Genomic DNA, 21,558 nt, shown 5'->3' on the forward strand with positions numbered 1-21,558 from the left:
TTACAAACACACTAATCCACAAGAGCAGATTCAATTGTTCACAGAAGTAGCAATATTGATATGTGGTCATTTCTCAAGGAGTTTTCCTGTCATCATCATATAGAAGACATGAGATGTTTTTTACAAATGTTATTTTTTTATAGTCCTAATTCATATTTTTCTGACTTATTTTTTGTTCCATTAGACTGAGTTCTTTGGAGACACAGACTTAGGATCTCTAATAAGACTAACAGTTACTACTAAAAGTAAGTTGTATTTAGTGTTTACTGTGCATCAGGAACTATTACAAATGCATTACCTGTAAGAAACTCTGTCTTCTGACCTTGAACTGAAACTCCTGGAGTGGGCCATAGATCATGAGCTGTGGAACATGGTACACTGCCCAGCCCATACGGACAAGCCCGGGAACCTTCTGCACTGCCCAGCTCACGTGGGCAACCTTGAAACATGCTGCATTCCCAATCCCCTGCCTTTGGTCCTGCCTCTGCCTTGGCTTAAAAAACACAGCCTACACCCTCCCCACCACCCGGAGATTGCCAGATGCCCTTCTATCTCACTAATAAAGCGTGACTCAACTCCACTGAGGTCTCTGTTCTTTCCAGTCTTTTCCTAACATTTGGTGCGGAAACTGGGAGGAGTCTCCCATGGGGATTTCATTCCCTGGTGGAGTCTCCTTCTATGGGACTCTTCTCCCCAAGCCCTCCTGCTGCAAGCTGGCCTCACTCCCAAGTGCCAGCTTGCCTCCTCCCTTCTCCCTCCTTGCTTTCTCCTTTCACTATCGGTTTCTCTCCTTTATCTCCATGGTCCAAGGTGAGAGCTTGTCGTTGGCTCCTCCAGCTTACTTTGACCAAACAGCAACTGGACGATTCTGCTCTCCTTGCCTGAGTCATGTAAAGGAGGCTAGATCTTGACTAGATCTATATTGGCTCAACGAGTAAACTCACCTGGCACTCCACCCTCCGACCTTGCCCCTCCTCACTTTTCTCCTGTTCCACCCTTATAGATCTCTGAGTTGAAGCTGCTTGCCAACCGACCACACCCACCACCGGCCCATTTCCTGGTGAGCACAGAGGTAAGAATCCTGTCTCTCTCAGAGGTACCCCATGAGTGAGATTCCTTTCTTTACTCGGAGATCTATTAAATGCTGTTTTCCTCAATATGGATTATATATTTTCATTTCCTTGTACATCTCATAATTATTTCTTTTAAAAACTAGACATATTAAATAATATACAGAAGTGAGTCTGGACTCTGACATTTTTAAAAACTTTTTGAAGGTTATTATTGCTGTGGAGTTTTTTGTTTATTTAGTAAGTTGCCGGGCAATATTTGTGAAATTTTTCTCCTCTGGCATTTGCATGTGTTGTTTCTGCTTAGCTAAAAAGTATACCCACACACATACACACACGTATATAAACTATATTTTAGATATTAGTTATTATTAATATATATTAGTGTATGTATTTATACTATATACTATAACTATATTATATATAATATATAACTATAACTATATTTTTTCCAGAAGTCTTAAAAATGTATAATAAAAGCTTTAATGTATGATAAAGTTAAAGTTGATTATAATCTAAGAGTTGCCTAAAAGATTTTTTTAGGGTCATGTCAGACTAAAACCTGATTCTTTATGTCCATAAAATAACAAGGCTATCTTTTATATTGCTCTGCTCTAAATAACATCTGTAAAAAAAAAACTTCTGGAAAAAATCTTATCAAAGTAATTACTTGTATTTTCTGTTGATCTTGTCAAGCTTTAAATACTACTAAATCAGAGTTCATTTATGTATTTATTTATGCAAAAGACTCTTAAATGACCACCTTATGTGTTTGATGTCTAGACTTTATCTAAAGATTGTACAAACATTTTCAAAGTTAAAAGTGTCAATTTAATATTTGTAAAATGACCAGCTAAAGCTCTCTTCTACCCAACAGCCTTCCATCTAAACCTTTACATATAAAATGGTTAATAAAACTTTCGGCAGTTCTGCTATTTGTAATCAGTAACATTGAGAAACAACCTGACATTTGGGCAATCCTGCTACTTAAAACCTGGCCTATATTAGTTTTAGTTAAGTAAGTGTTACTGTATATGTATGAAATGTACTTGTACATCAAAAATAAGGGTATTTGGGATCACAAGCATTGTTTCCCTAACTTAAAGAGATCTAAAGTTAACAATGCTAGACTTTGCAAGCTTGTGTCCATGTGTTCCTAATTATAACAAGAAGCACCTGGTGCTGCTGTCACTCATAATTATTTTCCTAAAAATGAGGTCTACAATGGAAATAACTAAATGTTCTCACAGTTCCCAAACTACTTTTCAGTATTTTAACCATGGCTATTCTAAGTCTTTTCGTTCTCAGTCTGGGTCCTTCTTTGGAGCATTTGCAATTACCCAGTACCTATTTTTCAATTGAGTCAGCCTTCTAAATTTTGTTGGCTTCTGAAAAATGTTTAACTGTTGTCTGTTGGCATTCTGCAGCATTTTTAAGTTGTCAGGATATCATCTGTAGTCCAGACAGAACTAAAAATGGATGCCAGGAAGGCCCACTTCTAAACCTCTTTTGTTGCTTATAATTTGGCCAAAGAGTCTTAATTGGCACTGATTCCCACCTGACCTGCCCAAAGCTTCCCCTGCAATGCAGAGAACATCCAGGAAAAGCTTTCCTGCACTGAGTGACTCTCATTAACCACAATGGTTAACTGAACAAAATCTTAAAGGGAGACTCTGCAGAGACACTTTAGAGACAAGAGGGGAAAAGCTGTCACAATCCATGCCAGACCCCACAAAATTTACTAAAGCCAAAAGGTTTTAAAGAAGCGATCTTACACAAGGCTACTGGACATTCACTCACCTCTGACAGAAGGCAAACTCTTTTTTTTTTTAGCCAAGGCCTTCTATTTAACCAGACAAATTATTTTGCTGGCTCCAAACTTACCTTTTTACTAGTCCATGCTCACAGCGTGGACTTAGTCTATTTAACTGGGAGTCTTCTTTTACTTACTCTGTATTCTACTTTATAAATATGTTTCCAGTTTTAAACTTAAATAACAAGTACTTTTGATTTAGCTGTCAGTTATCTGTCCCCTTCTCCTGTATTTGTCACTGGCCAAAAGACCCTAATTCCCTGGTTCCCCAGGTACTTGGACTGTTTTTATTAAAGGGCGTTGACTCTCTGCTTGGGCCCACAGATTAACTAAAAACAGAAAACATACCATTTCTCCATTTTATCTATTGTCCTTTGCTCTGAGTCATTCTCTCTTGCAGTCAACTTGGAGTCAAGAAAGAACAAAAATGACGGATGACATCTTTGTGACAAGGGACTGCAACTATCCCCAACAACAGACTCTACTCAGAATGAGACACCCTCCAGATAACAACTCTGGAACCTCTTCCAAAACCAAAACTGAGATTGTGACCAACCCAGACTCACCTGTGGTTGGGACTGTTTTCTGTCCATGCCTTTGTCCCTGCCCCCAGTTCTTTTGTCTACCTAGGCCTATAGTTGATGTCGGTACCCAAGATCCCTTGGTTTTCTTTCTTATGCTGATAACCACTGGCCATGTGTATTTAACTACATGTCTCATCTTATCTTCCAAAGCCTACATTCCTTTATACAGGTTGCACTCAAAACCATGCTGCCTCTACAGGAAAAGTACTGCTTTTATGTGTGGGATGAGATGTAAAGCTATTCCAAAATACAAACTGCTTGTTCCCTGCCAATAACACCTGCAAACAAGTTCCTACTCCAGCAAACACCAAACTCTCCTCCACTCACAGTTAGGGACTCTAAGTCTAAAAACCCCAAACACTACAGACTGGAACTCCAGGGGCCCCAGCAGCAACACCATTCCTGCCCTAGTAGTAATGGTAGCTTCATTAGCATACTCCCACCAAATATGACATAAATTCATTTCATTTCATTTCACTTCAGGATACTTTTGGGTATGCAGGACAAACAGCTACATCTGCTTGCCAACCAATTGGACCAGAACCTGCACCCTAGCTTATATGTCCCCCACACTTGAGTTCGTACTTCTGGACACTCCAATCCCTGTCCCCACCCAGGTTAATACTCAGATAAGGGCAAAAAGAACAGTATAACTGGTCCCCTTCCTGGTAGCCCCGGTGGTTACTACTGGGGCGGGAACTGACTTAACTGGCATGGGAATATCCATTTCTGAATTTTCCAAACTTTCCAAAGAATTAACTAATAGCCTCAAAGACATCTCACAACAGATAGATTATCTACAAGACCAAATGGACTCCCTGGCTGCAGTAGTCCAAAACCGACATGGCCTAGACCTTCTCATAGCTGCACAAGGAGGCCTCTGTGCCCTGCTGGAAGAATACTGTTGCTTTCTCACCAATAAATCAGATTGGTATGAGATGGAGCATGACAATTCAGGGAACAGGCAAACAGCCGCCCCCCCCCCCCATTTCCTGGTTATTATGGGACTAACCTTTCTTCCCTGTCTCATCAATCTCTTCCAGAGGTTCCAACAAGAACCTCTCCAATGCTACAACAAAGGAACAATTCAGGACCCTACTGCTAATATAAGCTATTTGCCCGAGCCCCAACTCCACCCTGAATCAGCAGGAAGTAATTAAATGAGAACACAGCACCCACTTTCCTTTGCTTTTTTATATATTTTTAGTCTGGGAATGTAAGAAACTCTGTCTTCTGACCTTGAACTGAAACTCCTAGCTCGGGCCATGGATCACGAACTGTGGAACATGGTACACTGCCCAGCCTATATGGACAAGCCTGGGAACCTTCTGCACTGCCCAGCTCATGTGGGCAACCTTGAAACATACTGCATTCCCAATCCCCTGCCTTTGGTCCTACCTCTGCCTTGGCTTTAAAAACACAGCCTACACCCTCCCCACCACCCGGAGATTGCCAGACGCCCTTCTATCTCGCTAATAAAGCGTGACTCAACTCCACTGAGGTCTCTGTCCTTTTCCTAACATTACCCATATTAACTCATTCAGTCCTTATAAACCATGTTGGAAAGATACCATAATCCTGATTTAATTGGTGGAAAATTTAGGTATAGAGAGGTTCAATAACTTGCCTAATGTCACATGGTTGACAAGTGGATGAGTCAGGATTTGAACCTAGGAAGCTTGGCTCCAGAAGCTATGCTCTTAAACACCATACTCTACTGCCTAGCTACATTATCTGGCATATAGAAGATCATTCGTTTCTCCTTTGCAGCTCATTATTACCATGAAAAGAACACTCTCCTCATGTAGAAATGGAAATTTCTACTCCAGAGAGGTCAGGCTTGCCAAAAAACATTTTCGTCATTATCCCTAACAGCACATGCATATCAGTATTAGGACACTTGCATAGCAATACAAAGTCAGGATTTAGCAACTGTCATAAAACATGGTTAAGTACCTTCTAGTTCACCAATTTTTTTGGCAAATACTTTCAGTTGTTTTTTCAGTTTCCGGACAGTCTTATCCTGTTTTTCAAGTTGTTCCATCAAATCCTACAGAACAAAATGAGAAATATAACAGAAAGATCAAAATAGGCCTTCTAAAATGCACCAAGGGAAAGCAGACACAAATCACACAACAGCACTGTTAGTTTCACAGAAAAGCTCGCTGGTGGAGCCACCACCTGGCTAAAACTGGCAGGCATGGGAAGTGCAGCTATGGAGAAGCCAAATGCTGAAGTACACAATGCAGTAAAATCCTTTACAGCGTGATGGACAGCAGGCTCACTGTGGAGTCTTCCAGAAGGTTCTATGTGGGTAAAACAACTGAAGGCTTGTAAACAGTTATTCCAGTGGAATGGTTTCTTCTGAAGGGGTATGAGGCAAAAATGAGTTTTGATGAGTGCACAAAAGTTCTGTGGGAAGATCTCAAGATGGCTGCAGTTAGGGAGAGAAGAACAAGTGTGTGAAGCACAGTTTCTATGACACCTACCCTTTGGAGATTTTTAAATTAGACTTGAAACTCAAGAAAAGTTAGAAGTTTAAGGAATTAAAAGTTAAGTTGGAAAAACAATCAGAGAACAGGATAAAGAGCTTTCTGCTGACCTAGGACCAAAGTAGCAGGCTATGTAACATCCATGAAATCTTGCAAATGATATATAGCATATGAATGCTTAATGCAAAAAGAGGGGAGGGTAAAGAAAGGTCTACAGTTATTGGCCCTCTATTTCATAAAGAATTCTCTCAAATGAGAGCCATAGTTAGAAACTCAACAATTAAGAGGAAAGTAGACAGAAGCAACCTTGGGAAGCTTAGAAGGGAAGGGAGTCACTGATATCTGTGTAGTCGTTTGGGTTCTGGAGAAGAAAAGTGTTTACAAACACAGACATTCATTCATCTCCAATTCAGACAGGAGAGGACTTAGACACTAGATCCATGAGTTGAAGGGAATCGTTGCTAACATTTCAAAGTATTCAGTCATCTTCTTGAATTTTACTTGATTTTTCAAAACACATTTTGCTTCCATCACACTGTAAGCCTAGTGTTAATAACAAACCAAACAACAATGGACGTAGGACACTGACAGAGGTGACACCACTGTTTAAAAGATGGCTGTGGGTAAAAAAGGTTTTGTGAAAGTTGTCAAGGCTTCCTGGGGAGCGGCAGGCAGCAGTGGGCTCTTCAGTTACAGCAGGCAAGAAGTAGGAGAAGTAGCAAGGAGGAGGAGGAGAAAGACACGGGAAAAGCACTGCGGTTTACATACAATCATCCGTTTGTAAAGGGAAATCCGATATGATTGATACTTCTTAGGGTCATCTGCATATAATTCCTCAAAATACTGAAAAAACAGGCACAATGGATATTTGTTTTTCTTGTGTCTTTGAGGGAATGCTACCTTTCAGCAAAATTAATTTTAAAACACAAAAAATGAAACTGCATTTACTCAAAGGGCTCTGATTTGTCACCTGCCATTACTCTATTGTTTCTGTAGTATAGATGATTTGAACTACATATTCATAGATCGTTTTGGCATGTCTAAAGGGAATGTGATGGCCGGAATGCCCTCATTCAGCAGGTCAACAGGGCCAGTGGTGGGTCCAGTTGCCCAGACAGGCTGTTCTCTCAGTTCTCAGCTGTTTACTCCTCCCTCAGGGATGATGCTCAGAAGTTGCTGCATCTTTGTCACCAGCAGCAGTGGCAAGGGTAGGGACAGCAAATAAAAAGAAAGTGAAAAAGCCACCCCCTCACACTCCAGTCTGACATTGGTGAGGCTGGTGAGAAGCCCAGTGCCTTCCTTCCCTGAAAGGTAGCGTGGAGGAGGCCTGTGAAGTCTGTTTGCTTCAGGAGGGAGAGAAATAATTTTGTGTTGGTGTTAGGGGGCAGGTGGGTGGTGAATATTATGTAAGGCAGAGTTTCTGAGAACCTAAGCCCAGATCTACTGTACTTTAATATTCTGCTCAGGTGCTTCCTAAAAAAATGCACAATTAAAATTTAGAAATGATTAAAAATTGGAGAAAAGTACATCATTTTATGTACCTAAGTCCAAGTCTATTTTTCAGAATTAGTAGAGGTAACTGATCTGCAAAGAGCTCTCTGGCTTACAATGTGGGGGTTTTGATGTTTTTATGTTAGCTATGAACAATTGCCAGGAAAATTAATACTGCAGACAGGTTGCAGGGGAAACACTCATCAACATAGCAAACAAACCCTGAGGATCTGCCACCCAGAAGCATCCTGATTTCATGGATTTGCCTAGTATTTTAAAACAATCATTTATAAGCACAGAATTTATACAATGTTCTATTCAGCATATTTATCAATTCTTACTTATGAAAGCATTGTTAGTTTAATTTGAGCAACAATATATTTGAGAGTAAAATGACATTTTAAGAATACTATATGATTCAAAGATTTCCCTTACAAATTAGTGAGACTTCAATCACTTAGGAAACAGTCCAAATACTACCCTCTACCCCCATTCCTACCTTGGAGCTTCACATATAAGATAGATTGTAGAAAAAAATACCTTTGGGTTTTGCTTCTAATCCATATAAAAGACAACTGAATAAATGACACTAGAAAACTATTTATAATGTAAATTATCACTAATGGAGTAATGAGGGATGGTTCAGATTGCTAAATCTTCAGAGAAAAGTCAAACATTTTTATTGTAGGTTATTAGAAACCTTAATTTAAAAAAACACAAATCACTAATCATTCCAAACAACTCTCAAAAGCAGACTGTCACTACAATATGGATTTGATATAGGAATGTGGAATTATACCTTTTGGTAACTTTTAATGTAATGAATATCTGTACTTGAGTAGAGGTAAGAACTACAAATATGTAACAAAAGCTATGATGCAACTGAGAAAGAAATGGCTTAGAAAATATTTTTGGTAAAAAAAAAAATAGAAGAAACAAGGTCAGAAAAAAGGTCAGACTCCATGTCAGCATTCAGAATCTGGCAAGGGGGGGTGTGTGTGTGAAAGGAAGCTCCTCCTCATTTATTATATAAGTTCTGCTTAACACAATAAAAAATTGTGCAAACCTGAATCCTGATTCCCTCCTCCCTACCCTAGGTGTTCTGCCAGTGTCAAACAAAAGCTCCTGCTTGGCTCTGCCAACTGCCTTCCCTAACCTCAACTCTGACCTCTGTCTGCTAGAGACAGAGACTTGATGGCCTCCTCAGGGGCTGCTTGGGACCAAGGCAAAACAAGTTGTCTCCACTCTGTCATGACAATTCTATAACACACATAACAGACCTCCTGGAATGGCAGAGAACCTGCAGTGGAAGTGGAAGAAGCAAGTCACCTGAGTCTTCTAACTCCCAAAAGCCTGGCCTTGCAGCCAGGTGGCCCTCTTCCAGACCCTCCATGTGAGGCCTGAGAACACTCAGCCGCTCAAGAGCCTCCTATGAGAAACAACCTGTGCACACGCACTTTCCATTTCGACCAATGTATTCGTGTTTTCCTTAGTCTCTCTACTAGACTAGACTAAGGGTAATAACTTTGTGAGAGAGTATTTTTCCCAACAAGGAAAAGCTGTGTTTGACCAAAAGAAACCAGAAAGCGGGTGGGGCCAGGTGCTGCCTGCTGAAGAGTGTGCAGCCCTGCCCCTCTCCTTACCAAGTTCTCGTTGGTCAGCCGTGTGATCTCGTGCTGCAGGCTGGCCTCGATGCGGGCCTCTGGAGGCAGCTGCAGGTTCTGGGCTAGCAGCTGCTGCTGCCGGTTGTTTTCCTCCTTCAGGCTCTGGATCTCCCCACGGAGGGCCTCAGCCTCGTTCTCATGGCTCCTCTTCTGAGACTGCAGCTGGGACTCCAAGAGCCTGCAGAGAAGCCATGGGTAAGGAAGGGAGATGGCACCGAGTTCCTGCCTGTGTGGCTGGGTATGAGGCTGCGTGCTCACTTGCAAGAGTAGGAAAAGCAGGAATTAGCATCTGTTTGTGCACCTTCTGACTTGCTTAAAGTCAAGAAACGCAAACAAGGGTCAAAATGGAAACTAATGCACTCACATTTGTGTCTTTCTAAGCTGTATGAAGTCCTAAGAAATAGAAGAGTTTTAGGTCTTTGGAAAAACTCACAGGAAATGATGACTTAAAAAATCAATTAAAGTCCAAGGCGGTGGCATATGTGTGTAATCCCATCTGCTGGGGCGGTAGAGATGAAAGGATCACAATTTGAGGCTAGCCCCAGTAAAGGTAGCTTGAGAATCCTATCTTAAAAAAATAAATAAATAAAAACAAAAGAGGCGGGGCATTGCTCAAGTGGTAGAGCACTGGCCTAGCATGCACAGGTTCTTGGTTCAATACTCAGCACTGCTTTAATCTGGCTTACTATACTTATAACTAGCATTTAAACTGGCAAAGATGGTTATCATTGCCACAAAATAACTGCACTATAAAAGGCAAGATGGCAAATTCTCAGTTTAACTAAATATGGCTTTATGGACACAGTTACTAATTCAGGCCGATTCTACTCTTGTCTCTGAAGGGCAGAATAGCAAGAACACTACCCTGAAATATATACACAGATTTATCTAAATTCAGACTGAGAATTCTGAAATTTCATATATATATATGTATATAAAATTGCCTTCTCTTTGCCCATAAACTGACACCTCAATAACAGTCTTGAGAAGACATGGTTTTAGAGCACAAGTGCTAACAGCATCAACAAGTGATCTCTGCTTCTCTTGGCAAATATGTAGCCCCCGTGTCCACTGAGCAGACCAGGCCCTGGCAGTGAGGACAGTAGTGTCAGCATCGTCTCTTCACCCGATATCCAGCTTCTACACTCACTCCTTTTCCAAACACAAATCAAAGTTTGGTTAAGAATTAACCAGAAAGAAGAGACATTCTTTTAATCTAATTGCCTTAGTGAGCAACTGCTGGGTAAAACATTGGTGCCACTGCAAGCAAACCATTAATAGCAGACAAATAATATTATAGTGATGGCAAAATTTCAAAAGGCTTTCAAGCAACATCACCGCAAAAGATAATGACAATGCTTTATGGTTAGAACATATGAAGCAGAATAAGCAGAAGCCCCCTTGAACAGAGTAATAAGGATTTTAAAAATTTAATCACTAAAGCACAGAATTTTTATGAGATTTTTAAGACACAAATGTCACTATTGCAGATAGTGTCTGTGTAGAAAGATGCTGCTTTTTCAATTTTATTTTCTTTCCCATAGATATGCTTAATGTGCTGAGTTTGGGTAGTTACTTTGAACCGAAGCAATGCAAGAAACCCTCCTGATTTGTTGTTTCATGCATTTGGATTTCATAGCTACCACACTGAATGCTGCATCATGGCCTTCAAATTGCTTTTAGGCAGCATAATAACCTAAGAGTGGTCACACTGCCATAGGCACAAATGTCTCATAGACTGATCTTTACACAAATATAAGGTGCTGTCTTGTGGTAAGTATTAGTGCCCATGCTCCAATAATCTGTGCTCTACTTGAAAGATTTTATTTTCCTCTCAACTTCTAGGGAGATATGGTCATAATTTTTAGACATTAACAAACTCTAGGTAGCATCGGTCACTTATGCAAGACAAGTCATATTCACCATCACTCAATTTTAGCATTAGTGGTATCTCTTAGGGGAGATTTTAAAGAATGTGTTTAGTTGAATGGTCTAAGGTTTACTGAAACTAATTTACCCAGGAAGACAATAAATGCACAGGAAACACAGGCATTAAAGTCAAGAGACCACTGTTAGTAAGAAAAACAACAGGTTAATAACATTCCATTTTGAGGAGACGAATATAACCTGTTGGCTTGTTTTAACCCTTCATAAACCAGCCACAGCTCTCCATCCTCATTCAACTCATGGCAATCCAGAGCAGATGATCTTCCATGCAAAGGAACACAATGCAAGACACAAAGGAACACAGGGTGGAGATGAGATGGTGATGGTCAGGAGAAGCACAAGGCATTTCAATACTTTATTAAGTGAGTACACTTGCTTTTAGTAATGACTTCACGACATTACTGCAAAAACTAATTTTGGTTAATTTTTCAAGTGGGTAACATGTAGCATCCCATGTAAATGAGTAAAAATTAAACCAAAATAATCAAGGACCTAGAGCTACTTTCCTGAAAAAAATTTTAAAAATTACTGAAAAGGTGAGAAAGAAATTCTGCTTTTTACATTATTCAGCTGACCGAATGATCTCATATATGCGGCATTACTGGAGGCTAACCATGACACACATATGGAATGTAAACGCCAGCTATTGTCTTCACGTGGCAATGTTCACAATCTCTTCAAAATGAAGCTTTCAGTGTTCTGGGTGAGAACTTGTTTTAGCTTAAGAAAATCTGATTTCCCATTTAAAATTATTTTTAAAATCTTGTAAGAGTAATATATATAAGAACAGGTCCAAAATTCTTAGCTTTAATGACATGGTTAAAAGTTTTTCATTAAAAATTAATTTTAAGATCTGGATAAACTGCCTTTACAGTAGAGATACGCTGCATTTTATTAATGGATAGTAATGACAAAGTTGAGAAGTTTTTTTCTACCTAGGGTACAAACATGTTTTGAGCATTTGCTAATGTCAGATGCTGCTCTACACCCTTTCACATCCTTGTTTTCTGTGCACGAGATTGAACGCAGGTTCTCACACTGGCTAGGCAAATGCTCTACCACTTGAGCTATGCCCCTAGTCTAACACATCTTTTGGTTATTACATCTCCTTGTCTCAGTCACCCAACCTGCCACATTACAGAGGAAGACAAGGAGGCCTGGAAGTGAGCTGCTTATAGAGGTTACACTACTAGAAAGTAGTAGAGCCCAGCACTGATTCCTGCTTTGGTTCCAGAGCCCAAATTTTTACTCTTATGAAATTTTTCACCCTTACCCATAAAAGCAGATAAAAATTATCTTTAGTTTGTGAAACACTTATGTGTGCCAATCCTGATACTATGCATCAAGGAACCTGGAGCACCACTGATAACACGCACCTCCAGAACTGATTGTGTGACCACTGGCCATGATCTTTCAAACTGGTCTAGCATGTGTGATCTTTTCTGTTCAGAGTTTAGTAGTGATCGAGCTCTGCTAGAAGTAGGGTAGCAGTAAGGGTAGGACAATGCCATGTATGAGTCTTTGTTCTTCCATCCTACAAGTCACTGTGCCCTTTTAGAGTTGCGTATGTGGCAATGATGCAATTCCACATCCCTCATCACTTCTCTTCATACTAAGTGTCCATTACTGAAAGCTGCAGTTGTCCTTACAAATCTTCAAATGGCCATTCTGAATCACTACACACACTGTGAAAGAGACTACCCAAGACAGTCCAAACTGAGCAACTGGTTTTCTTCTCAAGGCAGCACTTCAAGGCTAAGATCCTAAATAGTTAAAAATATCTTCCCTAATGTAAACAATGTTTTGACACCTCTCACCGATAATGCTACCTAATATTATAATGGGATTTTAACTGGGATTATAATGGAAACCTGGGATTCTCTCTGAAGATCAGTTGCTTTGTCTAATAAGGCAGTGAATAAACATGTTGACTTTCTGTATAAGAGGCTGGCTTGAAGACTAAAGATCAATACAGTTAAACCAAAATGAGCAAAAGGAGGATAAACTTACCTGTTTGTTTCTTTCAAACCAATATATGCTTGTGCTATTTCACCTTTATCTTTCATTTTTTGTACGTCTTCCAAAAGTATTGTGGAATCCGTCATTGTATTCTGAAGGAGGAAATGACATATTTCCACATTATGACTCAACTCAAAAGCTTTGGACCACATATATTGTTTTCCTCCCATTAGAAGTATTTATGTGCTTCACCACACTTAAGTCCCACCTGACCCAGCTCCACATAACCACAGAGTTTGGCATAGTCAGTCCCTGTCCTGAGAAGGCCTAACATGGCACTATAAAGGTGGTGGCACTGTAGAGTACTGGTGTCCTGCAAATACAATCACTGATGGGCTTTATGTATTTTACCTTATGTAAAAAATTATATACATACACATACTTGCAGTATGACATGTAGAACAGAGTATGTATGACACTAGAAAAATAAGGAGGCAAGAATGTAATGGAAAGTACTAGCCATTCTATCTACTACTTTCTGGACAGTTAGAATGAAATATTGAAAATTGGACCCAAAGCCCATTTTTCCATTAAAAATCCAGTACAAAGTAGGTAGTGTTCAGATGATGGGCTTTAGAAAATTATTTTTAAAATCACATCCTAAGATATATGTAAGTGGGAAGGGCTTAGCTACTCTTAAATATCTACCATCTGCTGCTTGTCATTCTTTTCCTCTGGCACAGTATAACATGATATATAAGCTTTTGAAATGAAATAAACATCTGCCAGGTGAGAATTACTAATGATTTTATATCAAAAGGACTTTTTTGGTCAACATTTTAATTTTATTTTTCCCTTTTGGTCCAATCTGTCTGACAATGAATGTAGTTTTAAAATCTTGTTTCTACACAGCTACTTTCTATTTCTCTAAAGCAAGACAGGGGGTGCAAAAATCTCTACTGTGCAGCCTCTGTAGAATAATACACTTTAAACCCTAACCGATGGCTATTCTATTCGTATAACTAGTATATGCTTGATTTCTTTTAGTCAACATTTGCTCTAAAGTCAGGTCTCACAAGGAAGAGGATTTAGGAGAATACACTTTAAATACCAAGGCATTACAGACCTGTTCCAGGATAACTTTAATGCCAGCCAGAGGCTTTATAAATGCTTGCTTTTGTTTTCAGTGTGTATAGGAAACATCCTTAAAAACACAAACCAAAACAAAAAAACTGTTGGACAGGTGGAACATGCCTGTAATCCCAGCACCTGGGAGGATGAGGCAGGAGGACCACAAATTCAACACCAGCCTGGGCTACTTAGTGTCTCAAATAAAACAAAATAAAGCTGGGCATGGTGGCTCATGCCAATGATACCAGCTAGCAGGGAAGCAGAGATCTGGAGATCACAGTTCAAGGCCAGCTTGGGCAAACAGTTATTGAGGCCCCATCTCAATCAGTAAGCTGGGTGTAGTGGTTCTTGTGGCTGTGATACCAGTTTCAAGGGAGGTTCTGAGTAGGTAGGAGGATCACAGTCTAAGGTCACCCTAGGCAAAAACTGCTAGATCCTATCTAAAAAATAGCTAAAGCAAAAAAAAAAAAAAAAAAAAAAAAAGAGGTGTGTTCAGGGGCATGCACTGGTACAGCCAAAAAATATAAAATAAATAAAAAAAATTAAAAAGGGGTGAGGGGGGGCTTAGAGTGGCTCAAGCAGTAAGAGTATCTGCCTTAGCAAGGTGAAGCCCTCAGTTCAAACCTCAGTGCCGTGAAAAAATAAAAAAAAATAAAAAAGGGGTGAAGGTGTAGCTCAGTGGTAGAACATTTGCCTAGCACGTGAGTCCGAGTTCAATCCTCATTTCTAAAAGAAAAAAGTCCCCACTCTTCTCCTAATGCTGTCCTTTTGTGAATTTACAAATGCACCTTTAAAATGACCAAATATAACCTGACAAGAGTTATTAGTAAAGAGTTTATGCTTTACTGAACTAAAATTTTTTTCCTATGAATGCCAAATATAACACTTCTTTAGCTATGTTTTGCAAATATTTTAGTACATATTTTAATAATTTCTCTTTCCCTGAAAGGAAAAAAAAATCTTTCCATTTCATGAAGAGCCATTCTCATTTTTGAGAGTCACAAATAATAACTTACAAAGTCCCAAGCCATCAACAATGCTATATGTATGCTCTAATATCTGAGGGCTTGTAGGGAGTGGTTCTGAACTTTGATAAATTAGGTAGCTTGATCTAATTAGTTAATCCAAGGGAAAGGCAGACTTCTCCATTGCTGTTGTCCTGGGGAGTAAGTAGCCAGTTCCCCGTTCATCTTGCCTGCATTGGCTAAGAAGTGGCAATTGGGGTGGGAGGGGTGGAGTGGGAATCAGATTTGGACCACAGCATTAGGAAGTTCCTGACTCACTGCTCAAAGCTTATTTCCCCCATGCCAGTGACTGGAAGTTCTCAAAGGATTGTGCCACGTATGAAAAACTTCAGCAATACTTGTCACTCAATAGCTGCAAACAAGATGTAGCAGAGATATTTGACTTTGAAGTCTCACCATGAGCCACGTTTTTTTCTAGCTGAGGACCCTGCACTCTGGAAGAGGAATGTGGCAGTAAAGAATGCCTGCTGGGCTCCTCAGGCTCAGCCAAGAAAACCACAGCTGGTGAAGATGAGCACTTGGGACATACTCCAACTGAAAGTTGTCTTCTCCCAGCTTGTGCATGACCTACCGTAACTACTATAGTGAAAGGTAAAGCTGGCTGTGAAGTAGAAGTCATGGAGACCCTTCTAGGATCGAGATTGGAAACCACCTCAGCCATGGCCCCTATTTCACATAGAAAGGAGTCAAACAGGAAATTAATGTGTAAATATAAAAAATTGACTAAAGCATCACTTGCATATGCCAGGGAGACCTGTAAACTAATGCTCAGGTTAAATAGAATTATGTACTAAACATTGAAAAAAAATCTTGTAATTACCTTGTCATCCTGAAAAATCACAAGTTGGCAAGCACAAAAAACAAATGGAGAAAATAACAAATCTTTAGTTTCATGAAGAAATTCCAGCAAAGAATCCTCATAGCAGATAAAAGCTAATTTGAAAAGAACCCTGAGTTGCTTCTCCGAAAACTTAACTACGTAAATAAATTTACATTCATGAAACTGGCATAAGGTCAACATTAATAAACATTTATGTGACAGCTACTTTTATTTCTCAGAGACAAATGCTCGGAATTCTTCTTGAGTCACTTTGTTTTTTTCTGGTTGTAAAACATTTTTGAGTATATAAAAGAATGGCCCTCCTTGATGTAAAAGAGTATGATTTTTATCCTCAGTTTGTGAGAGTTATAGTAATGCCCCACTAGGAAGACATTTGCTCAGCAAAGCCTCCCAGAACACTCTGGAGGTGGAGCAGACAAACCAGACTTGGCTGAGCTGAATCATCCCCTAGCTCACTGGGTGTTGCTAAGTGCTGCCCTGAAAACTAGAAACTGAGTGAGACAAACAGCCTTGGGGTGTTTGGAACATCTCCATCAGTGTCGAGAGCATTTTTCTCAAGAGAGGACAAGACTGCTGCCATTTGTAGGCTGGGACCTGGGCAAGCAGGTACCTTGGTTAGACAGGGCCAGCCCCTCAGGGGCAAGAGATCAGTTTGGGTTATGGGAGCTGGGTGAGTGAGCATGTGTGATACCAGAACCATGAGCTCTGGTTAGCTAGATTGTTTTCACGCCCCTTGCTTCATTTTCTCTCCCTTTCTCTTAATTTTTACTCAAGTTTCTTGTAAGAAAATTATATGGTATCCTATAAATATATACAATTGTTACTTGTAAATAAAAAAAGAAAAACAAAGAAAGACTATCAGTTTGTCACAATGGAATCAGAGGAAAGAACCTTGATTTTGGATTCTGCTCCAGGTAGCTTCAGAGCCTTGTTTCTCCAGGCTAACCACAGTGGTACCCTTGGGAACCAAGAGAGACAGCTCCAGGGAAGATGAAACCAGTCAAAATGGACAGCCTTCTTCTGCAAAACTCCTCATTTCAGACTCAGGGTTTTGTGATTTGTTTTAAAATTTAAAAATCCACTTATTTATACAACTCTACCTGTTACTAGATTTTCACCCCCCCAAAATTATTTAGCCAAATATCTTTTAGAATTTGCTATTTTTCTGGACCTGTCTTGTTTCCAAAGTATGAGTTGCCTTTATGAAATCCAAACGTATAAAGCAGGGCCAGTATCTAAACCAAAGGCAGAATTCCCATGTCAGAGAGGAGACATCCAGTTCATTTTTATCTCAGACAAGCTGACTGCATGGCAGGTCATGCAGGGGGATACCTGGCTGCTGCACGCCATGTGGCAGGGAGAAAATTACTCACGTTCCCTTTGATGACAAATGACAAAGCCCATATGTTATCAGTACCTGGCGGCACAGGGCCTCAGCTGATCTGGCAGGGAAGGCCTTTGAAGGCCACCAATATGCTCAATGTTGGGTGCTTTCTAGTGTATCCCTAAGCACAGCCCCTCCCAGGCAGGACAGCTCCTCATGTTAAATAGAATTCCCTGAATGGAGGAAGTCATCTCCATGTAACTTCCAGTAACTCATCTGATTTATAACCTTTTCAAATGCTACCTTTCCAGTTAAATAGGCTACTTTCAACAAGTAATTTTAAAGTCACATTTAATGCCTCTTCACAGCAAGACACTTGAAGATTTTTGTATTTAAAACAATTTTACGTTAGATCACAATTTACTGTGCTAAATTGTGGGTATGGATCAAGTGGTAGAGTGCTTATCTAGTGAGCACAAGGTTGTAAGTTCAATCCCCAGTACCACCAACAACAAAAAATACGTAGTCAAATTAGTACAAAAAGGTTAATTTTTAAAGGTCTTTGCTCCTGAGAGATGAAACTTGGATAACCATTTGCACTTGTGATTCCACTTGCTTCCTGCAATTACTCTTAAGTATTTGCTTCTGTATAAATTGGAGGGAAAGGGTAAGAAGAAATGGGGCCAGCCCCTAAACCCCACTTGAGGCATGTGCTTGTGCTTACCTTGGGTTGGATGGCTTCCTTTTGGCTCACCAGCTGAGACCTCAAGATGAGGACTTCCTCCTTGCGAACATCCAGCTCCTCACTCACAGAGGTCAGCTGCTCCATGAGGACACGGTAGGCAGGTGCGCCTGGAGCGGTCACCTCTGGGGCACTTTTCTCACTGAGGGCTTTGCGTAATTCATTTAGCTCATTTTTCAGTTTTTTGTTTTCTGACTCTAGTTCTTGACGCTGAATGAGAAGATAAAGAAAAGATCACTGCTGTCATCCTCAACTAAACACTGGAAACTCAACTTCTCCCAAGATTGTAGTGAATTCTGCTAGAAAAGGGCTTCTGAGCTCCCCTAGTGAAGCCTTCCCAGGGTCTCTTGGGAAGTCTGCTCTGCAAGTTGAGGAAGTGAGACATCAAGTGGGAACGGAGCAAGGCTGATGGTGGTTTGCATCATCAACCCAAATTCCACAGTCAAATTTATTCTGGTCTGGTCAGGGAGTGTTCCCAGGCCTAGAGAGATTGCTCAGTCTCAAGGAGGTGGGCTTAACCAGGCCTAAGGAGCCAGGTTTTGTTTGCAGGTAAATATAAGGATAAATCCAAGTATGTGGCTGATAAGAGTATTTGCATGAATGGGTGAACTCCTGAAATCTGTAGTAGTGTCCCCTTTTTTCTTTTGTAAAGCAGAATGAAAAGACCATGAAAATTTTAGGCTTTTAACTTACAGTTTCTAAAATAATGACAAAAACCTACCATATCATTTAAACTGATAATACTCCCTTTATTATTTTGGTGACAAATAATGTATTTTTCTAACTTCTTTCTTGTGTGACAAGAGGCTGGCAGAACCTTGGGAGGTGGGAGGAGAGGCTGAATGCCTCTTCCTTTAGCTGTCCAGATGGACATATACATCCTTCACCCCCTCAGTACCTTCACAGCCATTCTCAAGCTACCGGTTAGCCCTCTCCACACTCTGGTCATACAATAGCAATGGGAAAGAACCCAGAATAAAATGGCAGTTGACACCAAAATCACAGTGTCACAAGATACCAACTGGGAAACACTGAAGTTGAGAGGCATTTTAAAATGTGCCAGACGCAGTGGCTCTTGCTTATACTCCTAGCTACCAGGGAGGTGCAGATCAGGAGAACCACAGTTTGAGGACAGCCCAGGCAAAAAAGTGGGATTCCATCTCAACAAATAAGCTGAGTGAGGCACGCCAATTATTCCAGCTCTGTGGGAGGCCATAGGTAGGAGGCCATAGGTAGGAGGATTGTAGTCCCAGGCCAGCTCCAGGCAAAAACATAAGACCCTATGTGAGAAATAACCAAAGCAAAAAGGGCTGGGGTGTGGCTCAAGTGGTGAAGTGCCTGCCTAGCAAACACCTCAAACCCCAATACCATCTAAAACACTAAATAAATACTTTTTAAAAAAACAGCCAACTCTTAAAAGTCTATCTTAGAAAAGCTAAGGTACCTTATGATAGTGAAAGTTGTGACACTTGTGTCTCAAGATCAAATATTTTATCATTTCTTCCTAAAGAAGCAATCTTGTCAGCAACACTTTCAATGAATTATACCAAAACTATTTCAAGTCTTTTTTTTCTAGTTTAAGAATATGTAACCCTTTCCTTCATGAATTAATGTATTCTGTGAAAATGAGTGCTTCTTTCCATCCCCAATCTCTCACCAACTGGTAACTAGATTTGCACAGCTCATTTATGTAATAGAAAACACATGATATGTCTTTACTTTGATGTCTAAGCTTTGATACAGTGTTTCTCAAACTTTAGCATACATCAGAACCACCCAGAGTTTTTGTTAAAGCACATACAGCTGGGTTGCACCTCCAGATGTTCTGACTCAATAGGTCTAGCAGTGTATGGCCTGAAATTTAGCATTTCCAAACAAGTTACTATGTGGTATTGATCTTGCTGGTCCAGGGACTAGATTTTGAAAACCACTAATCTGATACTTTGTGAATCTGGGCTTCATTCACACTGCAGAGAAGGGGTTGGGGATGTGGCTCATGTGGTAAAGTGTCTGCTTAGCAAGTGTGAAGGCCCTGAGTTCAAACCCCAGTACTACCAAAAAGAAAAAAAAAATCATATACAGAGAACATTTTTATTTGTCTATATGTATGTGAGGCCTGTGGGAGATGATCTGGAGTACAGATTGCTACCTCTGTGCTGCTGGTTTGCCCCCTCATACCCTCATCAGATTTTCATGGTGGCAGATGGAGCACTTGAACCCAGGCAGCCTGACTGTAGAGTCCATGCTTTTTACTACTGTAGCCTCAAATGGCAGATACCTCTCTTGTTCCTGTTCAGACTGAAGTCCAGAATATACGAAATAGAATGCATACAAGGGAACAACACAAGCTAGACGTATTGCCTGAATAAGGCTTAAGTGAGGAAAAGACAGGCTCACAGCAGGTCTTTTGCCAAAACAAGGTATTTGAAGTCTTGGGTAGAAAATTCCCATTACCTTGAGGGACTCATATTCCAGTTCTGCACCTCTAAGTTGTGGTCTTTCTTCTTCCTGGGGGAAAATAAAAATTTTATATATTAGTTGTCACATTTTAACTCTTAGAATTCTTACTTGTTCTTCAGAAAACAGTGAAGAAAGTTTGGCCCTCACTGCTTTAACCAAATGCTGCTTGGTTAAGGTGCTTCTGGGTCGAGTTTTCATTAGAGAGAATGCAGGGTGGAGTGGTGGTTCACACCTGTAGTTTCAGCAGGTGGGAGTCTGAGGCAGGAAAATGATCACGAGTTTAAGGCCAGCCTGGGCTACAGAGGAATATCCCCTCTCAGAAAACCAAAGAGAAGAAAAGAAGAAAAAGAAGAGGACGAGGAAGAGGAGGAGGAAAAGGAATAACAAGGAAGAGGAGAAGAGGGAGGAAAAGAAGGAGGAATAGGAGGAGGAAGCTACCAAAAAGGCCATAGAGCAGGCCCAGCCTCAGCAGCTGGGAAGGAAAGCACTGCTAACCTTTGCCTTGCTGCGGAGCACCTGCTCCTCTTTGTGGTCCAGCTCATCCTGCATCATCTGCTTCTCCTGCTCCAGCTCTGTGACCCGCTTCTGGAGTTTGAGGAACAAGGACATATCCAGAGGCACCTTCTTCTCACTTGGCTCCTATTTCCCAGAAATCACAAGAGTCAAGAGAAGCCAATGAGAAAACAAAATAGCTTAACAGGAAAAGCCAAACTTATGGAAGAAATATAAACATCCAAAGAATACGCATAAAAAGCATGCTCACTGGGTGAGATAAGCCAACTTCTCAAGGCCAAATATCACATGTTCTCCCTCACTGGTGAGACCTAGGCCTAAGATGGTGATGACGACGGTTAAGATGATGATAATGGGCCATGAATGTTTATGGGGGACTGTCTTGGAGGGATCAGTGGGAAGAGGGAAGGAAAGGAAACTGAGGGGTGAAGAGGATGGAAGCACACCGCATATATACATATGAATACAGCATAATGAAATCCACAAAATGCTGTTTTAAAGA

At 40.5% G+C, this 21,558-nt stretch overlaps 1 protein-coding gene and 1 long non-coding RNA gene across 5 annotated transcripts in view; one reads left to right on the forward strand and one right to left on the reverse strand.

Moving 5' to 3' along the window:
- The window catches only part of Myo5a (myosin VA), a 203,231-nt gene that overhangs the window by 28,806 nt on the left and 152,867 nt on the right, over positions 1-21,558 (reverse strand). For 2 of the 4 annotated variants that reach the window (XM_074065964.1, XM_074065963.1), the window contains 7 exons: positions 21,039-21,182; positions 20,538-20,591; positions 18,066-18,293; positions 13,072-13,172; positions 11,242-11,322; positions 9,094-9,292; positions 5,424-5,517 (listed from right to left, as the gene is read on the reverse strand). In XM_074065964.1, the coding sequence (XP_073922065.1) occupies positions 5,424-5,517; positions 9,094-9,292; positions 11,242-11,322; positions 13,072-13,172; positions 18,066-18,293; positions 20,538-20,591; positions 21,039-21,182 (901 nt within the window). Of the gene's footprint in view, positions 1-5,423; positions 5,518-6,727; positions 6,803-9,093; positions 9,293-11,241; positions 11,323-13,071; positions 13,173-15,996; positions 16,006-18,065; positions 18,294-20,537; positions 20,592-21,038; positions 21,183-21,558 lie in introns of all 4 variants that reach the window. The other 2 variants (XM_074065966.1, XM_074065965.1) reach the window with 2 other exon arrangements.
- On the forward strand, positions 620-4,963 carry LOC141420817 (uncharacterized). The gene is made up of 2 exons (XR_012445479.1): positions 620-1,072; positions 3,284-4,963. It is a non-coding gene; the product is annotated as an uncharacterized lncRNA (long non-coding RNA).

The sequence above is a fragment of the Castor canadensis genome, chromosome 2, assembly GCF_047511655.1.
Source record: "Castor canadensis chromosome 2, mCasCan1.hap1v2, whole genome shotgun sequence".
In the NCBI taxonomy this organism is placed as follows: Eukaryota; Metazoa; Chordata; class Mammalia; order Rodentia; family Castoridae; genus Castor; species Castor canadensis.